General features: G+C 46.4%; 1 protein-coding gene across 1 annotated transcript in view; it reads right to left on the bottom strand.

Annotated features, from left to right (window-relative positions):
* TENM2 (teneurin transmembrane protein 2) overlaps positions 1 to 20,363 on the bottom strand; it is a 1,359,342-nt gene that overhangs the window by 117,433 nt on the left and 1,221,546 nt on the right. Inside the window, exon 17 of the mRNA XM_065919048.1 lies at positions 2,399 to 2,545. Coding sequence (XP_065775120.1) covers positions 2,399 to 2,545 — 147 coding nt within the window. The remainder of the gene's footprint in view (positions 1 to 2,398; positions 2,546 to 20,363) is intronic.

Raw genomic sequence — 20,363 nt, 5'->3', positions numbered from 1 at the left:
AATCTCCTCCAAAAAAAGAACTCAGTTCATTTGTGAATTGCTTACGCCAGGTGAGAGAGAATCCCTGCCTACCCCTCTCACCTGACATGAGCAACTCTGAATTAACTGGGAGTTTCTTTTTATAAATACTGTGCAGAGCCTTTTTTTTTTTTTTTTTTTTTGGTGGTTAATTACTTCCTTGGGAGGTTGCTTTAATGGTTCCCATAACAAGGCCATTATTGTCTTTAGCATAATCACTGCCTCCTTTGCTTCTGTGGCCTGCCTTTCGGATGCCTCTTGCCTCTGCCTGCCAGGAGGGACCCTGAATGGTGCCCCTTGGGCAGTCCTCAGGCTGGGGACTTGCAGGGTATCTCCCCCAGCCCCATCACTTTAGGAATTTTCTCCTGGTGGGAGCTGGGATCCGAGTGGGGTGGGTGGAGGGAGAAGGGAGTGGTGCAGGGCACATCTAGGGGAGACTGGGTCCCCATCCCTTGGGTGCAGCGTTTCAGCCATTTGCTAAGCTTTCTGCTGCTGACACCAGCGCCAGGGAAGGAAGCCAGTTCTTTTCTGGAAGGTGAAAGAGCAGACCTGTAAGCAACCACTTTGCTTGGTGAAACCACCAGGGACCAGATGCAAAAATAGTGAATATTATCAGGAAAAGCAATGCAATTCTGACTATCTCTCTTGGAAAAAAGAAATGTATTATGGACTTATGCCTCACTTCATTCAAAAATGAATTATAAGTGGCTTCTGTTTGGGCTAAACAAATGAATGGGAGCACTGTGTCAAGTCTATAAACCTTTTGTGACTGGTGTACTCCTATCAGTGTACGCACATTTGTTTACCTAGAAACTATAGAGGTGTTACAACTGCAGTAAGAGGTTATGGGAACTGCAAAATGGGAGGATGAAGGAAAATAGAAATAGGATGTCTGTTACTTTCAGCCTATATCTCCAGACACCACTGAAGCCGTCCCCTCAGGGCCATGAGGGCAGGCGCTGACTGTCCCAGGGTGCAGGGATTGGCGCATATGAGAGAATACATATTTTTGTTAAATAATCAGACTCATACCTTCTTATACCCAGAAAGAGTTTCTGCCCTGAGGCAATGCTGACCACATAAGTCATTTTGGTAGGGGTGGATGACAAACCTGTACTCATGTTAGGGGACCATAACTGTGTTCCTAGGATATCAGGTGGTCCATTACGCTAAGGCAACTCCATTTAGCCCCTGAATCTCAGGACTCCATTAGGGAATAAACAACCCAGGAAAATTCAGCTCAGAGGTGTAGAACAGAGATCAGCAAACTTCTGATAGGGGATCAGAGGATAAGAATTTTAGGCTTTGTCTTGGCCAACTAACCAACATTGCCTTAATGCCGAAAGCAGGACAAAACATAAACAAATAGGTGTGGCTATGTTCCAATAAAACTCTACATATGGACACTGACATCTGAATTCCACATAGTTTTCAAGTGTCATGAAGTATTTTCCTTCTTTACATTTTTTTCCCTAACCATGAAAAATGTTAAGAACCATTTTTTTTTTTTCTTGTAGGCTTTGCTTGTACAAAAACAGGCAGCGGATCGGATTTGGTCCAAGGGTTGCGGTTTGCCAACCTTTGGTTAGAACATGGATTTTGGAGTCAGAGCTGGGTTTGGATCGTGATTAAAACAGAAAGATTGTGATTAAAACAGAGAGTTACAGATGTAGAGAACAATCTTATGTTTACCCAGGAAAAAAGATGGGGAGGGATAAACTGGGAGACAGGTTAACATATACATATACTATACTACATATAAGATAGATAACTAATAAGAGCCTACTGTATAGCACAGGGAATGCTACTGAAAGCTCTGTTATGGTTTACATGGGAAAAGAATCTAAAAAAGAGTGGGTATATGTACATGTATAACGGATTCACTTCGCTGTACATCTGAAAGTAGCACAACATTGTAAATCAACTGGACGCCAATAAAAATTAAGGGAAAAAGTTACTTCATCACTCTCTAGGCCTGTTTCCTCATCTGTATAGCAACATCTCAAAGGGCTGAAAGGATGCAGCCTTTCCACAGCTCACAACATCCTAGCCCATGTTGAACACATAACGTCACCAGCACAGATTTGTTTGTAACTCCATACCCTGTGAGGAATGGTCACCCAAAGGTAGAGTCAGGGCCTGGCCACCTTTCCATGGGGACGTGTACTTGAGAAACCAAAGCCAGTATCCACCCCTGGTGCCTCCAGGGACCCCCGCTGGCCCAAGGACACCCCGTTCTCTGCTGCCTTTGCTTCAAAGGAAGTGTTACAACAACATTTGACAATAGCAGAGGGGAGGTCTTTCAAAAGGGACTCATGACGACCGTCTATACACAACGCTCCACTCTTGAGGGGCTGGGAATTCGAAGACGATCACTCACCTCCCTCATTATCCTTGTTATCTGCACAGGAGGTTTCCATGGCAACGTTGCATCCGGGCCCTCTCCAGCCGGTCTGGCAGACACACTGCCAGCTGCTCTGACCCAGTGTGCATCTCCCGTTGCCGTTGCACAAATCGGGGCAGCCATCTGGTTGGAGAAACGGAGAGGATGAGGAGGAGGAACGTGAGGCCGCGCTGGGGCCGCGGGGGAGCCATGCAAAGGGGGAGCCAGGCCACAGGGCGGCCGCTGGGCCAGCCGCAGAGGGGGGCCCGTACCTGGCTCGGGAGGAGTCGGGGAAGCAGGCGATGCATGCGGTTGCAAGACGTTAGCAGGGGCCCAGATGCAGACGCTCCCCAGTGACACTGACCTGTGCGAAGGGGTCTGAGGCAACCTTCCCAAAGTGGGGAACGTTCTGGAAAAACGAAACTAGCCCTGAGCGGACAAGTCTAGTAGGCTGTTACTTCCAGCCCATGGCTCAAGGTTGATGCTACCTCAAGGAAAATCTTTTCTTTCTTTTATCAGTGCCTTCTGCAGAAGGGAGAAAATTCCCTACCAATCCAGGGTGGAGGCTGAGTACCCTCCATCTTTCAGAATTTTAAAACTAAATTTACATGTGATTAGCATGAGCTTCTTAGGACCAAGAACTGGATGGTTCTGCTGGGCTATTTTCATATTTTTGTGTTATTTAGTTTTAAGGGACACTTAAAATGTTGGCTGCTAATCACTCAACCTATTTATGGCATGATGTAAAAATACTGCAGGATCTGATGCCTGGGGAAGGGGTAGGTGCTCAGTGCTATGGATTGGGAGAAAGCAGAGGAAAGCTTATGTGCCTGGGGGGAGGCGGGAGGGTTGGAGTCATTCTTGTTTTGTGGTTTTCTTTTCCTTTTTGGGTGTGTGTTTGTGTAGAATCAGTAGCCAGCCTCACTCCCTAGCTGTCCCAGCCCCCAAAACAGTTGCCGCTACTGTTCTCCTGATCTGAGCCTGGGTAAAGAGAGTCTGGATGAGGAAAGAAGAGAGAGGCTGGGGGTCACTACGGAGACAGGGGGTCTCTGGGAGGATGTGGCCACACTCACAGAACCTGCTTGCTGGCAAGAATTCCTAGATATGTTTTCATCTTTCTTTCCTTTAACAGCTTTATTGAGGTGTAATTTACATACCATAAAATTCACCTCCTTTAAGTGTACAAGGCAATGACTTCGAGGAAATTAAAGACATGCAGTCTAGGTATGTTCTCTTATATACCTACATTTGAAGAGATTTTTATGTTAAAACAGATTCCGAATGACCATTAATTTAATTGTCCTAGGAAAATAACTTTTCCTGAATCTCTTTCTATCTTGACTTCTTGCTACCATCTCCATCTCTTTCTATATCTATTTTTAAACCACACAAAGTGCAGGGTGGATTGGGCCATGGCAGAGGGATGAAGCGCTTCGTAATGATGGAGCTAATTGATTCGAAACCTTTCTGGCCCAAATCTTCTGAATCAAAACCGTCTCTCTCCCCCTCCTTCTCTCTCTAGCGTTCCGGAGGCCATCACCTGGTCGCCTTCCTCTCTTCTCTTGAGTCCCCCTTACGAGAATGCCGATAAACCTAATTTGTGCATGTGGCAGAGGTGGGAATTTAAAGGACTCCTCCTAAGAAGAAAGGGCTGGAGGGTTTGAAATTGAGTTGAAATTTACTTCTTTAAGGAGCTTCACTCCTCAATACTTCTTCCCTCCCATCCTTTCCAGAACGTGGTATGGGTTAGGACCTGGGTAAGCAACAGGAGAAGTTCTACAAGCAGAAGTCTCTGTAAAGAAACAGCTTTCTTGAGAGGAGGCATCAGGAGATGGTGATCAGGGAATTTTTTTCTTTTTTTGTAGGGCCTGGCACTCAATCTAGGATGTGAGCAAAGCACTGGTGTTTGCATACCTAGAAAAAGACTTACTGATCTCCACACCTATCCTCTCAAAGTCAAGAGTCACATTTCCATTTCTTACCTACCAAGGAGGTGACCACAGCCCTGCCTGGAATACAGGTGATTTTGCCATCTCTTTATACTTTGATAGAGAGCTGGGAGAGGAAGCCAGCCCCGGTGTCAGGGAAATGCCACAAATATTTCTGCAGGAGCAAAATGCAACTCAGTAGGTAAAGCCCAAGGGACATTTCACAGATTTGCAAGGAAGAGAAAGTATCCACAACCCCCAGTCACCTCCAGCTTTACAATTTCTACAAGCAGAGTTTTAGGGACTGGGTCACAGAGAAGACACTACATGACCCACCAGCATTCCCCTGGCATGGTATCTATCATGTGTGCTTTGTTATTTAGCTACTTTGAGGTCTTGTGTTTGACTAAAATCATGCCCAAAGTCTCAACAGAAGCCTCATTGTGTAGGACACCCACGTCCACTACATAAATTTCAAATTTGCAAAGAACACCAGCATGTCAGTCAGATATGCACTCAAAATATGTATGCTCCTAGATTGAATGAGGTTTTTTTTTCTCCTTTTCTTTCTCTCTCCATTCCCCTCCTCCTCCCCAGACCAACTGAAGAGAGATAAACAGACCACAGTAGCTGGTTTTCTCCACATTGTATGAGGAAGATGAAAACACGAACAGTGGGAAGCTGGCAAATCTCTGAGAAGTTTTGGGGCAGCTGGGAATTAATGGACAGGACGCTGCTTTTTAGCTTGAAGAGGAAGAAAGCAGCCTTGGTAAATGCGTGGCGTTGCTAGGCAACCCCAAGCTACCCCCAGCACAAGTTCATTCTGCTGGTGGCCTTCCGAGGAGGTGATTCGTTGTGTTTGTAAAGTGCAAAGCCAGCCTCTGCTTAAGGGAAAACAAAACGTAGGAAGTAATTAGTCTGGAGGGCAAATGGGTATCAGGTGGTGGCTCTTCCCTGGAGAGGAATCTAAAACTGCAGTTGAATGGGGCTTATGGGCTTAGACTTGGGGATCCAGCAGGTCTCTTGTGTGGAGTCTTCTGGATTTCAGGCTAGCTAGCACTGCTCCTTCCTGCAGTGCTCGTCTCTGAGACCACTGATACAGAAGGCCTGAGGCACAGCTGCTGGGTTCTTCCCACAGCTGGCAAGCTGGCTTTTGGAAACTTCAGGTTCTATCATGACCCTAGACCTGAGACTCTCAACTGAGGCAACTGTGGCCCCCATCCCTCCCTCCAGGGGACATGGGCAATGTCTGGAGACACTCGAGATTATCACATCTTGGGGAGGATGCTGCTGACATCCGGTGGGTAGAGGCTGGATGTTCAACATCTTACAATGCCTAAGACAGTCCCCACGACAGAGAACAAAACAGCCCCAGATGTCACTAGTGCCGAGGTGGAGAAGCCTTGCCCTTGATCTAAAGTTGCACAAGAGCTAAGGTTTCCCTGTTTGCTCTTGGATCTCAGAAACTGCCTCAGTGTCAGGCACACAGTAGGTGCTTTAATGAATGGAAACACAAATCAGGTGGCGCTAGATCATTTCAGCCTGGCCTTCATTTATAGACTCTTCTGACAGTTATGAGAAGCTAGTGGGGCTTCCTTCTTAAAGACCTAAGTCTTCTTCCTAGAGAGAACTTTCTAGGGCAACAATGATATCTGGGGCTGGTTCTATCACACTTCAAATGCTTTTGGCAGAAAGCATTGGAAATGGAATCATTTCCAAGACTTTTCTACACGCAGAGTTCTAACCACTAGGAAAAAATATTCATTGGCACAGTTACCAGGTAGGCAGAGTTTCTGCCTTAACAAAAATTAGAGCTGATATAAAAATTAAGGATTTAAAAAAATCCCCAAACCCAAACACACTGGTATATTCTGATGACTCCTGAATTGCCAACTTTATTCCCTGGAGCACTGGACCTGGACTCCAGCTTGCATCTCAACATCTCCATCTGTTCACTCACAAGTATCTCAAACTCAACAGAATTTGGTTTCTTGATCTTCCTTCCCCTCCCAAACTCTGATTCCTTGATCAAGGGATGGCACCTCTGTGTATCCCACTGGCCAAGACTGAAGCCTTGGAGTCATTGTTAATTATCCACCCCACGCCCCTCCTCTCTCATCTCATGTATCTAGTCAACAATCAAGTCCTGTTCTTTACCATAAGAAGCCCTACCTGTTCTTCCTAAATATCTCTAGAATCTTAACCTGAGTCATCCCCACCTTTGGTTTAAACTCTGTTCAAAGCCATCTAACTGGTCTCTCTGCCACCAGTCTTGTACCATTATCCCTTCTCTCAGTTTTGGACCCTGCTGCAAACACTTCTATAGCTTTCCGATGACCTTAGGTAAAGTCTGAAGTCCTTGGCTTCCAGATCTTACACTGGTTATCACCATATCAGTCTAACTCAATGTCACTTTAGGCTTTATTCACATCGAAGTCATTCTGCCTTTTGTTATCTGTCTAACTTCACCCTATCCTTCACTCAACTCACCTCCAGAGAGCCTTTCCGAAACTCCCAAATCGAGTTCCACCTATCATGGTGCTTTATCCTACCCTATCCTATTCTATCCACCACACAGAATCACAACTCTCTGGCATCTCCTTGATGCTTGCTAGCTCTTGTAGCAGCTATTCTTTACGACGTTTTATCATCACCTGAAGGAAAATTGTTGTAATAAATGTGCACATCGTCACAACTGCCATTTGAATGGGGCCCCTAAAACCGTGCAGTGTACAACTGCTCTGGGCATTTCTGTTATCATGTAAATCTGCTAAGGCAGGGGCCATGTTTCTATCCTATTTACTCTTGGATTGCTAGTACTCAACACATAGGCAGGGGATGAATGAGTGAATGACTTCTGACTTAAATCAGCATCTCTGATACCTTTGGCAGAGTGGAAATGGGATAGTTTCCAAGACTTTTATACATGCAGAATTCTGAACACTAAAAAAAAAAAATTTCATCAACGCAGTTACCAGGTAGGCAGGCTCTCTGCCTCAACAAAAATTAGGCATGAGCGAAATAATGTCTACAGCACAGTTAAAAGGGGAGCATAAATGTACTTGAAGAAAGCTATAATTACCATAAAATGCTTTTCTAAAAAAGCATCAAGAAATGTTCTGCCACGTGCAGCAACTGAGAGGTAGAAATAAGTGGCTAATACGGGACAAGGGATGTGGAAAGAGAAGTAGGACTTTAACATTCTACATCGGGCACACCTTAGGAAAGCAGTGAGGGCAACACGCAGATGGCAATGCAAGTGAAAACACAAAACAAGGTGCATGTCAATGCAGACAGATGACGAAGCAAGCTGGAGAAGGGAGACGTATGTGCCTGCAGGTTCAAGAGACCATTAGGAGAGCTACTGCAGCCTGGACTACACCCCCGTGGAAAGGTTTTTCTGAGTCCAGGGGAAAACCTGAACCCGGTCTGTGGTCAGAGATTTCTGAGATCAAAACCTGGATCTGCCTCTTGTTGTCTGTGTGGCTGTGAGCTAGTGGCTTTACCTTTCACCCCTGTTTGTAAAACTCTATCTTGCTAATTGGAAAAGGAAATATGGCAACCCACTCCAGTATTCTTGCTTGGGATAATCCCATGGACAGAGGAGCCAGGGGGCTACAGTCCATGGGGTCACAAAGAGTCAGACACTCCTTAGCGACTAAATCTCCACCACCATCTTGCTAATGGATCTTATTTCTTGTCCTGCCCAAAAGAATGTAACCTGCACAAGGGTTAGGATTTTTGCATCTTTTGTTCACTGAAGTATACTCAGTGTCAGAAGAATAGCTGGCATATAACACATGCAATCAACGTTTGTTGAATGAATGAATGAATGAACAAGGATGATGGTAATACTTTACACAGATGTCAGAGGTGTAAAATGAAATGTTAAAGGCAAAGATTTTAGCATCAAGTTAGAGCACATTGCAACTGCTCCACAGAGAGAAGCACTTATGGTTATTAGTGTTGATATAATTATTGATATTACAAATATTATATATAATCAGTGGCAGGATTTTTCTTTGGGGCATAAGGTGAAGTGCAGGCCACTTCTTCTTGCTTCATCTCCAGATTAAGAAAAAACCAAGAGCTTATCCTATTTCAAATGAAAAAATGGAGGTTTCTGGGGGTGTCCTGAGTGTGTGACTGCTTCGCATCCTAGGAAAACCTCACTACCCTTGCCTATCACTCACGACTAACCCACTGACACTAAGAGCCAGTCTGAGGAGCAGAAGAGTTGAGAATAAAATGAGTGATGACTTTTTCTTTTGGGAAGTATTGTACTTTTGCTTGTTCACTTAATTAGGGGACCCCTTCTCCCCCAACTGCTTTAAACACCACTATTTTCTGAGAGCTGTGCACTGCTGGAACTGAGGAAAAGACGCACAATGGAAATATGTAATAGAGTCCGTCACTGCATTCCAGAACTCTTTAAGTCTGCAAACAGCTGAGGGACTGGGGACCAGGGGTTTGGTGGTCATTTCTATTAAAGAGCAGCGGCAAATGCTCAGAAAATTCAATTGGGTGTTTCGAGACACTCTGGGGCAAACTCCAACTAATTTTAGAAGCCTGGCTCTACCAGAGAAGCATTTTGGTTCCCCGAAAACAGCAGGACTTGTCCTCTTGCTCATCTGGGTGAGTAAGAGGGAGCAGGAAAGAGACTCTGTTTCCAGGCACAAATTGGTACAGACCCTCAGCCATGAACCTGAGCTTGAACAGATGCCCCTGCTTTGTCAGAAAAGATGCAGAAAATCCAGAGGCAGATGTTCCTTCATCTCAATAGCATGTGTATGTCTTTAAGGGTCTGTGTAGGGCTGAGGAGGGGGTATGCCGGGGTGGGGGGAGGGCTGGGAAGGCCAGGGATCCTTTCCATGGTCTGCTGCTGCTTTTTGGCTTGGAAGACAGAAATCATGCCCCGCACCCCCCAGCAGCAGCAGAAGCATCCATGAGGTGATATAAATTTGGATCCAGGTGTCGATGCTGCCTGTTTCCTGGATGAGCCAGGATTCTCACTGATCAGCCTCATTTCTGTCTGCCTGGGAAAAGGAAGGCAGCAGGCTCAGCCTTGGGCTCAGAAAAAAAAAAATGCATCTTATTTTGTACAGTTTTGATGCTTCCAGCTCTTACTAGTACACTTTTTAAAAGAGTAGAAGATCATGAAGGGAGGAAACAGTTTAGGCAGCAGTAACTGGGGATCGTTCTGGGGAGGGAAATCCCATGTCAATTACTTAGTGAATTGAGACTGAGTCACTGCTGCTTCTAGGCCTTTGGCTAAGTACGGGGGCTTCCCAGGTGGCACAATGAATCCACTGCCAATACAGGCGATGCAAGAGATGCAGGTTTGATCTTAGGGTTGGGAGGCTCCCCTGGAGAAGGACATGGCAACCTGCTCCAGCATTCTTGCCATGGACAGAAGAGCCTGGTGGGCTACAGTCCACGGGGGTCACAAAATGTTGGACATGACTGAGCACACGTCACCACCCAGGAGCACTGGAGTCGGACACAAGTCTGTGCTTTCCTTGGGGGGAGTCTGCTTTTTTCCTTTATCACTCTTCTTTATCCCACTTCACCCAATCATAGGAGGATGTCATGGGTTAGAGATGGGCAAATACCATGAGGTTGCTAAGGTCAACTGCAGCCACACTGAACACCACTGATGATGCACCAGGGCTTTCTCCCATTGCTTCAGATCACAGCAGTGCTTCTCAAAGTGTGGTCCTGGTACTGCCAGGGGCAACATCACCAGCGGCAATATCTCATTAGAAACGCGCACTCTTGGGTTCCATCCTAGACCCACCATCAGGACCTCTGGGGTGGGGCCAGGCAGTTGGCATCTTAACAAGCCCTCCGGCAGGATCTGAAGGCTGCTGTGTGAGAACTTCTGTTTCAGGATCAAGTCCTAACTCCTTAAAAAACCTCCAAGGCCCCACATGACCTGAACCTGTCCATCTCATCTCCTGTCACTTGAGGTTTCTGCTCTCTGACCTTCAGCCACGCTGCTCTGCTCTGCTCTGCTCTGCTCAAGAACACAGCCTGCCTGCATGGTCTGGATCCTCCTTTTATGCTTTGGCAGATTCCTCCCCTAAACCCTGCTCCCTGCACTCACTTTGGCAAAGCCATGCATCCTCAGCTTGTTCAGAGAAGGCTTTCTGACTTTCAACTCAGGGTTCTGCCCCGTCATAGGACTTCACAGCACCACCTACTCCTTCTAAAGCACGTGCCATCATTCTAATTCATCCTTTGTTTAGAGCAGTAGGTCTCCACTTGGCTGCACATTAGAATCACTTGGGAGCCTTGAAAAATCCTGATTGTAGGCTGCACCCCAATTAAATCAGACTCTCCAAGGATGAGGCTCAGACATCAGTATTTTGATTTCTTGAGCTCCCCAAGTAGTTCCTCTGTGCAGCTGAGATTGAGAACTCTCAATGCCCATCTTCCTGGGAGCCTCCAGGCCTCCCGAGAGCAAAGACTCTGTTGTACAGGCTGTTTTCCCAGCATTAAAGATGTTTGTTGGATGAATGCATAAATAAGCCACATGGTGTTTCTGCTGCTTCACTGCGTCCTTGAGTCAGCCGCCAGCTAAAGGGAAAAGCTTCCTGCAGGCCACGCCCCCTGGATGGATGACACCTCCTCCAAGTCAAAGAAACAGCTGGTTCCAGTGCCGGGTCTAAAACCAGGCTGATTCCAGTGGCTGTGGATGCATGCTGGGGGAGTCTGTGTATTTTAAGTTTGAACCAGCTGATCCCTTCTGACCAAAAGAGACAGGATAGAGCACCCAGGGAGAAGGGAGAAGAGGGGGAGGGAGAGGGAGAAGAGAGGCATGTTGGCAGATTAAGAGGGTGACAAGAGTTCCACAAAGGCAAGGATGACAATAATAAGAGAGCCCAATGGTTTAATTTGGTTCTTGGAGGATAATCAAGTTGTTGTAGCTCGTGCTGCTTATTCCCACAGCTGTCCAGCAAATAATGAATGTGGTACCTACCCGGTATGGAAATAGGGACAAAGGCACGACTTTGATTTCTTATTTGTTATTTTTAACCATCCAATTTCTACACCCACTGAGCATCCGTATAGCCACAGGAGGGTCATAAAAATACAAATAACACCTAGGAGGCCTGTGGGCACGGACCTGTTACTTACTGCAGGGCTGACGGCTCTCTTTTAACTGGTGTAAAATCAGGCTGATGATAAATTGCCATATATATTCCTTTGTTGTTGCTGTTTGCAGCCCAACTTGAGAAAATGTAAAGAAATCACTACATGTTTGTTTCTTATAGATGTCAAAAGCACTAGGCAAAGAACCTGCCCCAGGACTGTAACTCTGGATTTTTGGAAGCTTTTAATAGGAAGACAACAGTAACAGCAAACTCTCAACTAGACATTTCTGTGTGCCTGGCACTCTTTTATATGTCTCTCATGCATTAACTTATTTGTTACAATAACCCTACAATGTAGGCACTGTTATGATTCCCATGTTACACGCGAGGCAATGGAGGCACAGAGAGGTTAGGCAACTTGGCCCAAGTTGCAGAGTTCATTAGTGGTGGAGCCAGGATGTGACATCAGACAGGCTCCAGAGGCTCTGCTCTCCCCTAGGGGGACCAACCATTCCCACATGTCTGGGACTGTCTAGTTTTAGCTCCAAAAGTAGTGAGTCCCAGGAAATCCCTCAGTTCCATGTCAATTGGGATGACTGTCATCATCAAGGTCAGGGAATGAGGACTGGGCTCATTTTGCTGGTGGTCGTGGGGGCGAATGCCCCTAAGGGCAAGGGACAGGGCACAGACTTTTATGCTGGGTCACCTGTTTGAGGATGTTGGGCCTCCAACAGCATCTGCTGCCCCACTTGGGACAAAGTACCAGTTCAATCCTATAGCCACATGGCTGTAGTGTGGTTAAGAAAATGGGCTCTGAATCCAGGCTGCCTGAGTTCATATCCTGGCTCTATCCCTTGGTTGCATAATCTTATTAGCAAAAATTATGAGATCTTTAGTCCTTAGTTTCTTCATCTATGAAAGGAAGGCAATACGAGTACCTATTCTAGAGGACAATTGGGGTTTAAAAGAGAATACATATCATATTACTTATCATACTTAGCACGGGTGTTAGTAGGTATTAACGCACAAAAATACGCACAGCATGTAAACTACGTGTAAATGCACATAGTAAAAGTTCTAGAATTAACAGCTATCATTATTGCTGTTACTAAAAGTAACCTCAAAAAAAGAAGGAAAGAAAGAAAGAAAAGTAACCTTGAATAATAGCAGAAGGGGCTTGTGTGGCTAAGAAGAGCCTCTGATTTGCTCTCACCACCTCTGAACAGGTGACGGGAGGGAGCATCAGGACCCGTAGAGTCAGTAGAGAAAAGACCCCAGGAAGATGCCCTCCTGGATGGAAATGGGAAAAGGGAGGAAACTTCCTGGGAGTTACATGAGTAAGCTGGGTACATAATGGATGTGACATGTAATCTACGGAATTGCGCTTAAAATACAAGAGGCATGGGTGGTGAAACTGTAAAGGATCCTAAGGTTGAAAAATCTCACTTAGGCTCAAGGAGGCATGTTAAGAGAGAGGGGTGGTCTGCCTGGGGTGTGGAAGGGGAGCCTATGGAGCAGGAGGGAGTCAGGGTCAACTCAGCCATGAGTATGTCCTCGTTGATTGAGGGATAAAGGGACACCCCTGCCACTGATGAGTGAAGACTAGGAGCCTAGCAATGCACAACCTCATTAATTCATCAAGCCCTTTCAAGGACAATATAAAGTATGAATTATTATCATTATTTGTGGTTGGATAATCTGAAGCTCAGAGAGGTTAACAAACTTGCCCCAGGTCAGAATCACTGAAAATTACGGCTTGAGGGTTTGCACCCAGGCCCGTCCAACTCTGAACCCACACACTTCTCTTCCCTCTAACCAGGTTGGATTCCATGGGGAGAAGGTGGCATCAGAATAGCACACTCCTTGCTTTGACTCCTTGCTTCCCCAGCAATCTTGTGATCTTAACTTCCTTTCCCACATAGATTTCCTTTGAGGGAGTGAGTACTCTGAGAAGGAGATGTACGTTTTCCTTACTGTGGATTAATCAATGGCCATCTTGGATTTTCGGAAAAGGCCCCGATGCTGGGAGAGGCTGAAGGCAGGAAGAGAAGGGGGTGACAGAGGATGTGATGGCTGGACGGCATCAGTGACTCAATGCACATGAGCGTGAGCAAACTCCGGGACATGGTGAAGGACAGGGAAGCCTGGCATGCTGCAGTCCATGGGGTCACATAGAGTTGGATACGACTTTAGTGTCTTGGGTTTGTAGGTGGTTTAGGGCAGGGTGAGGGTGTCAGTCTGGAGACTGACCCACTCTGTCGTCAGATGAGAAGCAGAGAGCGCGCCATGAGGATCCTGCCGGTAAAGCCACATCGTGATGTCCTGCCCGAGAGGCTTGGTAGTCCCCGGCCAAGAGTGATGCCCTTGGTCTCCTTTCTACCTCTTGCTCTTGATGAGTTTAGTATGTGGGACTCAGAGTGAAAGGACTTCTACGGGAGCAATCCCAGTCCACCATCATACAAGTAGAGAGTGACACAGTGTGGCAACTTCTAGAATACATTCATGAGTTTGTTCTTTCATTCATTCCGTCAGTATATGCTGTGGTGGTGGGGGTTTAGTCTCAAAACCATGTCCGGCTCTTTGCGATCCCACGGACTGTTGCCCATCAGGTTTCTTTGTCCCCGAAATTTCCCAGGCAAGAATACTGGTGGGTTGCCATTTCCTTCTCCAGGGGATCTTCCCAACCCAGGGATCAAACCTGCATCTCCTGCATTGCAGGCCGATTCTTTACTGTCTAAGCCAACAGGGAAGCCCCAATGTTTGCTGATTATCTACCAAATGCTGGGGTACGTTCTAGGCGCAGAATATACAGTGGTAAATGAAAGAGACAAAATCTCATTCTTAAAGATCTTACATTCTACTAGGTGGAAACTCACAGGAAACAAGAAATTAATATGGCATGTCTGATGGTGATAATTGCTAGGGGAAAAAATAAAACAGAGAAGGGGGATTGTGATGGGGGTGGTATGTGATGGGGATTGCTGTTATGTATGAGGTGGTCAGAGAAGTCCTCACTGATGAGGTGATATCTGAGTGAAAATCCTACAGGAAGGGAGGGAAAGAGTCATGCCAGTATCTGAGGGGACGGAAATCCAGGCAGAGGAAACTGCAGGTGCAAAGGCCCTGAGGCATGGAGTGCTTGGGGTGTTGGAGGAACAGCAAGGTGGCTGATGTGGCTGGAGTGAGTGAACAAGGAGACAGTGTGGGCACAAGGCCAGGTCACGCAGGACAGCATGCTGTGAGGATGGTGGCTCTACTCTGAGTGAAAAGAGCTATTGGGATATTCTGAGCAGTGAGTGGCCTGATCTGATGAAGTTTTAGGGCATCTCTTTGTGTAAGGAGAACACAGGGATGGGGCACGGGCAGAACCTGGGAGGCTGGCCAGGAGGAAGCCTTAGGACCAGTCTTGGTAACCACGGTGGTGGCTCAGGCAGGGTACAGGGGTGGCTCTATGTGGCATGGCTAATCCTTTATGAGTTTAAGGTTCCCTACACATCCCTCCAAAAGGAACGACTCGGGGGGACATGAAAGCAGAGGATAAGACACACTGTTCATAAAATAGTGTTCTGGTTGATGTAAATAAATTCAATTCCTCAGCTGGGAGTTGGCAAACAAATAGGATTAAGGAGGCTGGATTCTGCTGTGATCCTGCCCTCATCTCCAAGTTGCTTTTCCTTATTAAAGACAATCAGGAGAGGCTGAGGGAAAGAGCAGCATGGGTGGAGGAGAGCAGAGAACCATGGGGTTTCCCAGCCTTGGTCCCGAGGGTCAAAACTGACAGTCTAACATAGAACAGCTCCAGCAAATAAGATTCCCGACTTTCTTAACATAATGACTTCAGACCACAGGCTGCATCTATTCTGCCAGCTTCATCTAGTTCTTCTTGGCATTAAGGTCTCCTTGGATCACCCCCAAGCATCCTCCCAGTTTAGTGCTCCTAGACTTTAAATCCCTTTGCATTCTGCTTATCCTTATAGATCAGCTGGACGAATCTGAATTGTGGCGTTGAAACACACTAAAGCTACATCCTCCTATCTAATACCTATCTATCTAAGGCTTCCCTGGTGGCTCAGACGGTAAAGAATCTGCCTGAAATGCAGGCGACTGGGGTTTGATCCCTGCATTGGGAAGATCCCCTGGAGAAGGAAATGGCAACCCACTCCAGTATTCTTGCCTGGAGAATTCCACAGACGGAGGACCCTGGTGGGTCCATGGGGTCACAAAGAGTTGGACTTGACTATCATTTACCTTTTCATTCATCATTTATCCATTATCTACTTATCTATATTTATATTTATTAATCTATTTCAAGCTTTCCCTACCAAACAATCTCTCCAAAACCTCTAAAGACTTGCTCTCAGAATGCTGTATATCAAATAACCTCACACAATAGCCATATTTTATCTTGTTTTCTGCTACTTTCTGCCTTGTACAGAGACAATAAAGACACTCCAATCTCCCCTCCACTTTTCACCTCCTTTCTCTCCTCTGGCTGGCGTGGCATCTCCCATCGCCCCCTTCACTCATGAATCCAGCACGTTCATCATTCATCCCTCCCCATCCTTGGGACCCCGGTAACTCTGTCCTCCTAATTGTCCTGACCGATACCCTGTACTTTGAAACTCTTACTTGCAGGTAGTGTTCTAGTCCTTTCCTTAATACACAGCTGATCAAAGACTCGGGGGGAGGATGCTGCTCATGCCTGGGTCTTTTTCTACCAATTTTGTAGGACATCCCTATGAAGAGGTACAAGTATGTGTGCTACAGTATAAGGAAAAAGGAAGCTTGTTTTCTGAAAGTACAGAATTCTAACCATCTGGCCCCTGCTATTGTTAGGTGCCAGTCTTCAGTTTTGCATAATAAGTGTGCCCTTATGAAGGCAAGAGATACCTCTCGGAAATCCTCTCACTCACAGAGAAACAAAAAAAATCCCTCCTTTTCAGATACATTTTAAACATGCAAAACAGCAGTATGTTTCTGCTAAGTCACATTTTCGCTAAATGCATAATTGAATGCTGAAGAGGAGCTGCTACTCGGCTGCTAACCTGCCGGGTTTCCACACTCACACTCCCAAACTGCCGCCGAGCAATCCCCAGGAGGCAGAAAGCATGACTGATTTTTCCAATAAAGCTACAAAAATCGATAATTCTTGTAGACGGAATGCTCACGTCTCTAACCATCTCCGAGTCTCCCTCCCTCTCCCAAACAAGCCTCTGACTTTACCCTGGCGCATGTCACCAATTCTATACCGCCAGGACTCAGCCTGAGTTCTATTCCAGTTCTGCTGAACGTACCTTTTAGAGAGGCTCTGCAATGCGTCTTGATTTAGAGATGCTTGGGCTTTATGGGGCTCTGGGAAATGTTGTTTAGCTTTTCCGGAGCTCCAATAAGTTCTGATGTACGGCTGTGCATGCCTGCATGATTAATGGCACGTGCGAGGACTTGGAGCTTTCAGAGGTCACCCTGTGTGTACTGAATAATACAGCGCAGAGCCGAAAATACCCTTGGACGAGACTCCTGGCTCCACACAAAGGCAATGGCATCGCCTGCTTTAGTTGACATTGCCTGAGACTTGGTACCTCTCCCTGACTGTGCTTCCAAGGAAAGCCACCTCTCCAAAACATTGCAGGGATAAAATGGGAACCATTTTGGTTTCTTGGCGATTTCTCTGTGCAGTGTCATTGATACTAGCATGAAGAAGGCTGAGAAAACCAGAAGGCTGCTACGCTAGTCTCTGACAGGACTTTCAAGTTCAGGGTAGACTGGCCAGGGGGCAGAGCAGATGAAGCTCCAAGTAGCACACGCTACGGAGTGCAATGCTGTGGTTGAGAATTTAAATGCCCCCAAAGTCAAGATTCAAAATGATGGTTCCCACAGCAACTACAACTCAGTTCTCTGGTGAATATAAAATTAACTTTATTGCGAAACATGCTGCTCAATTTACACCTTAATACAGTCATGACAGAGTTACAGTTGCTGTGAGAATGCTAACTCTGAATTGTTTTGAATAATTAATTTAATGAAAAGTTAGCGGAAATGTGAACGCTGATAGAAAGTCAACTTAAATTTAGGGGAGTTGACCTACGATACCTAGGCTGAAGAGCAGTCAGTCATTTACGGATTCTAAGTCAGGGAACTCTTTGGCTGGGGGGTGGCTGGTAAACCAGAGAACCCCAAAGCCTACTAACGGGGGAGCAGTCACTATCACCAAAGAACACTATGGCAGCTGGTGACTTTACTAGGAGGTGAGGGTGGCTCTCTGGTGCCCATATATTTCTGATTTCAGCTGGGGTCTCCAAAGTAACCCTCTTGTTGCAATAACCTGGAGTCAAAGCCAGTGATCAAAACAGTACAAAAGTACACCTGGTCTCTGTCAAGTAGTCCTGGATTTAGAACTCAACTTCCCCTATCTCTGCCAGCTAACACACCGACTATTGCACCTCTCTGAGCCAATTTTCTCACCTGTACAATGCTGACGACCACCTGCGTGCATGCTAAATCGCCTCAGCCGTGTGTGACTCTTTGCGACCTCATGGACTGTAGTCCACCAGGATCCTCTGTCCATGGGATTCTCCAGGCAAGAATACTGGAGTGGGTTGCCATGGCCTCCTCCAGGGGATCTTCCCAACCCAGGGATCAAACCCAGATCTCCTATGTCTCCTGCACAGGCAGGCGGGTTCTTTACCACTAGCGTCATCTGGGAAGCCCTGCTGATGACAACAGTTTCCATCTAACAAATCTGGTGTGAGGATTCGACGAGAGAAGGTTATGTTTAGAATTTGGCACTGGCCTTGGCAAAGTGTCAACACTCAATAACTATTAGCTCTTATTATCATCCAGAAAGTCAATCCATAAGTTCAGAACATATACAACATCAATTATTTTGGCCCATCTCCTTATTTCAGCCCAAACGGATTTGGTGTAAGCCTGAGTCTGCTGGTAGGGGGTGGTAAACACAGAAACATGAGTTGGAAGAAGGTGTCCCAAGCCAGGATGTCTTCAGTAAAGATACTTGAGGCTGCTCCTACTGAAGTTCTAGAAATAATTAGTCATCTCTTCCACCAGATGAGTATTTCTCAACCTTTTCAGGTTACTGCCTCCTTCCCTGTGAATCTGATTCAACAAAGGGTAAGATTTTCTTCGCATCCTCCCAAGGAACCGTTTTTCACTCCATTGGGGGTGTTCCTGCACCATTTTGAACACATGCACCAGATGACAGGCCAGCATTCCCCGTGTTCAAGCCTTCAAGCTCCCAGCTCAGGAGGAGCCCTGCATTCCCTCTGCTTCTGTCACGCCCTTGGCTGCTCCTTCTTCCCATCCAGCTCCCGACTTTGGAACACTGGGCTTTTGTTGGCAGCTAAGAAGCACAGTGCTCACAGTGGCCTTTTACTCTTTGCTCCCAACTTTTCTCTTCAGAGCTGAGGTGGCCCAGAGGGTCCTTCCCAGGGCATCTCAAGCCAGTTAGCACGCACAGAGCACCTGCTGTATTCTTACTCAGGGCAGGGGGTCATTTAGGTTCTATCTGGGCAGCACTCTTGCTGCTGGGTGCCAGGGTTGGCCAAACCCAAGGAATCGGCACTGCCAGAGATCGCCTTTCTTAGGAGCCACTGTCAAGAGTTTTAATAGAAAGGGATTAAGTCCCAGCCAGGGAGGAAGAACAAATGAAAAGCAACCCCTCCCCTCCACCCAGCACCAGCAATGGGCATTTCTAGATTCTGAAGCCACTTCCAGCTGGCTTTAATGCCTTACTTTCTGTGTCAGCCTCTTGCTGCTTTCAGGGACTCTGCCTCCTCTCCCTCAAGGTCTTGGCTTGGGGCTTTTTACCTCACTGCATAACATTTTAATGTTTCCTACAGGACAGGACTTTATAACACTGCAACCATTTGCCTTTACTGCTCAGAAAATATTTTAAGGTTGCATTGCTTAGAGTAACCAAACCTCACTGGTGATGAATGTGGAAATTTACATGTCAAGGTAAAGCTGTCCCAGGAAGCTGGGATCACTGAGATGCACTGAAGTGACCTTTTGGTCCCACCAGGTATTTAATTCAACCTGGAATTTCACTCCAGCTTCTCCCAAAACCTCAGTGAGGCTGAGAGCTAAATCTCCAGTGACTGAACTCCATGTCGACCAGTGCATCTGGCCTCTTGAGCCTCCCTGAATCTGTTTGCATTCAAGAGCAAATTTAACATGAAGGCCAGTTCAGTCTGGTAGGCCTGAATTTGCCAGCAGATAAATCTCGAGGGTTACCTGCGCTACCATTTTGCACACTGTTCAGCTGCTAAGTCTTTGCGACCCCATGGATTGCAGCATGCCAGGCTTCCTTGTCCACCACAAACTCCCGGAGCTTACTGAAACTCATGTTCATCGAGTCAGTGATGCCATCTAACATCTCATCCTCTGTCACCCACTTCTCCTGCCTTCAATCTTTCCCAGTATCAGGGCAATTTGGGCTTTACCAGATACTGTAACACTGAGGATGCCAGTGGCCACCCTATTTTGACTTTCTAGAATGTCACCCTGAGGCTATGAAGACAGAATTGTCCCCAGCAGGGTGCCCCCTGAACTCTCTCAAATGCATATGTGCATATATGTTTGAAAGGTACAAATGACGTTTTGAAAGGTACAAATGACGTTTATGATACTTTGAGAGGCATAATGAATGGAGATAAAGAGCAGTTCTGGCTGAACTTTGAAAGCTTCCATTCTGAACAGCCACGTGGAAAGCACAAGTCCATTTCTCCCAAGGCAGCAAAAAAGCCATTTCTTCATATACGCAGCTGGAGTCGGGCATATAAAGAAATCATTCTCTTAATTTACATACTTGAAACATATTCAATATTGATTTTGAGCTACAGGAGGAGCCAAAACACTATGGTTGATTCAGGAGGCACAATCAATTGTGGTTCAGACTAGATAGAGGAGGGGTTTCCACTG

Source organism: Muntiacus reevesi, chromosome 1 (genome assembly GCF_963930625.1).
Source record: "Muntiacus reevesi chromosome 1, mMunRee1.1, whole genome shotgun sequence".
Taxonomy (NCBI): Eukaryota; Metazoa; Chordata; class Mammalia; order Artiodactyla; family Cervidae; genus Muntiacus; species Muntiacus reevesi.
This window is presented reverse-complemented; position numbering and strand designations above follow the sequence as displayed.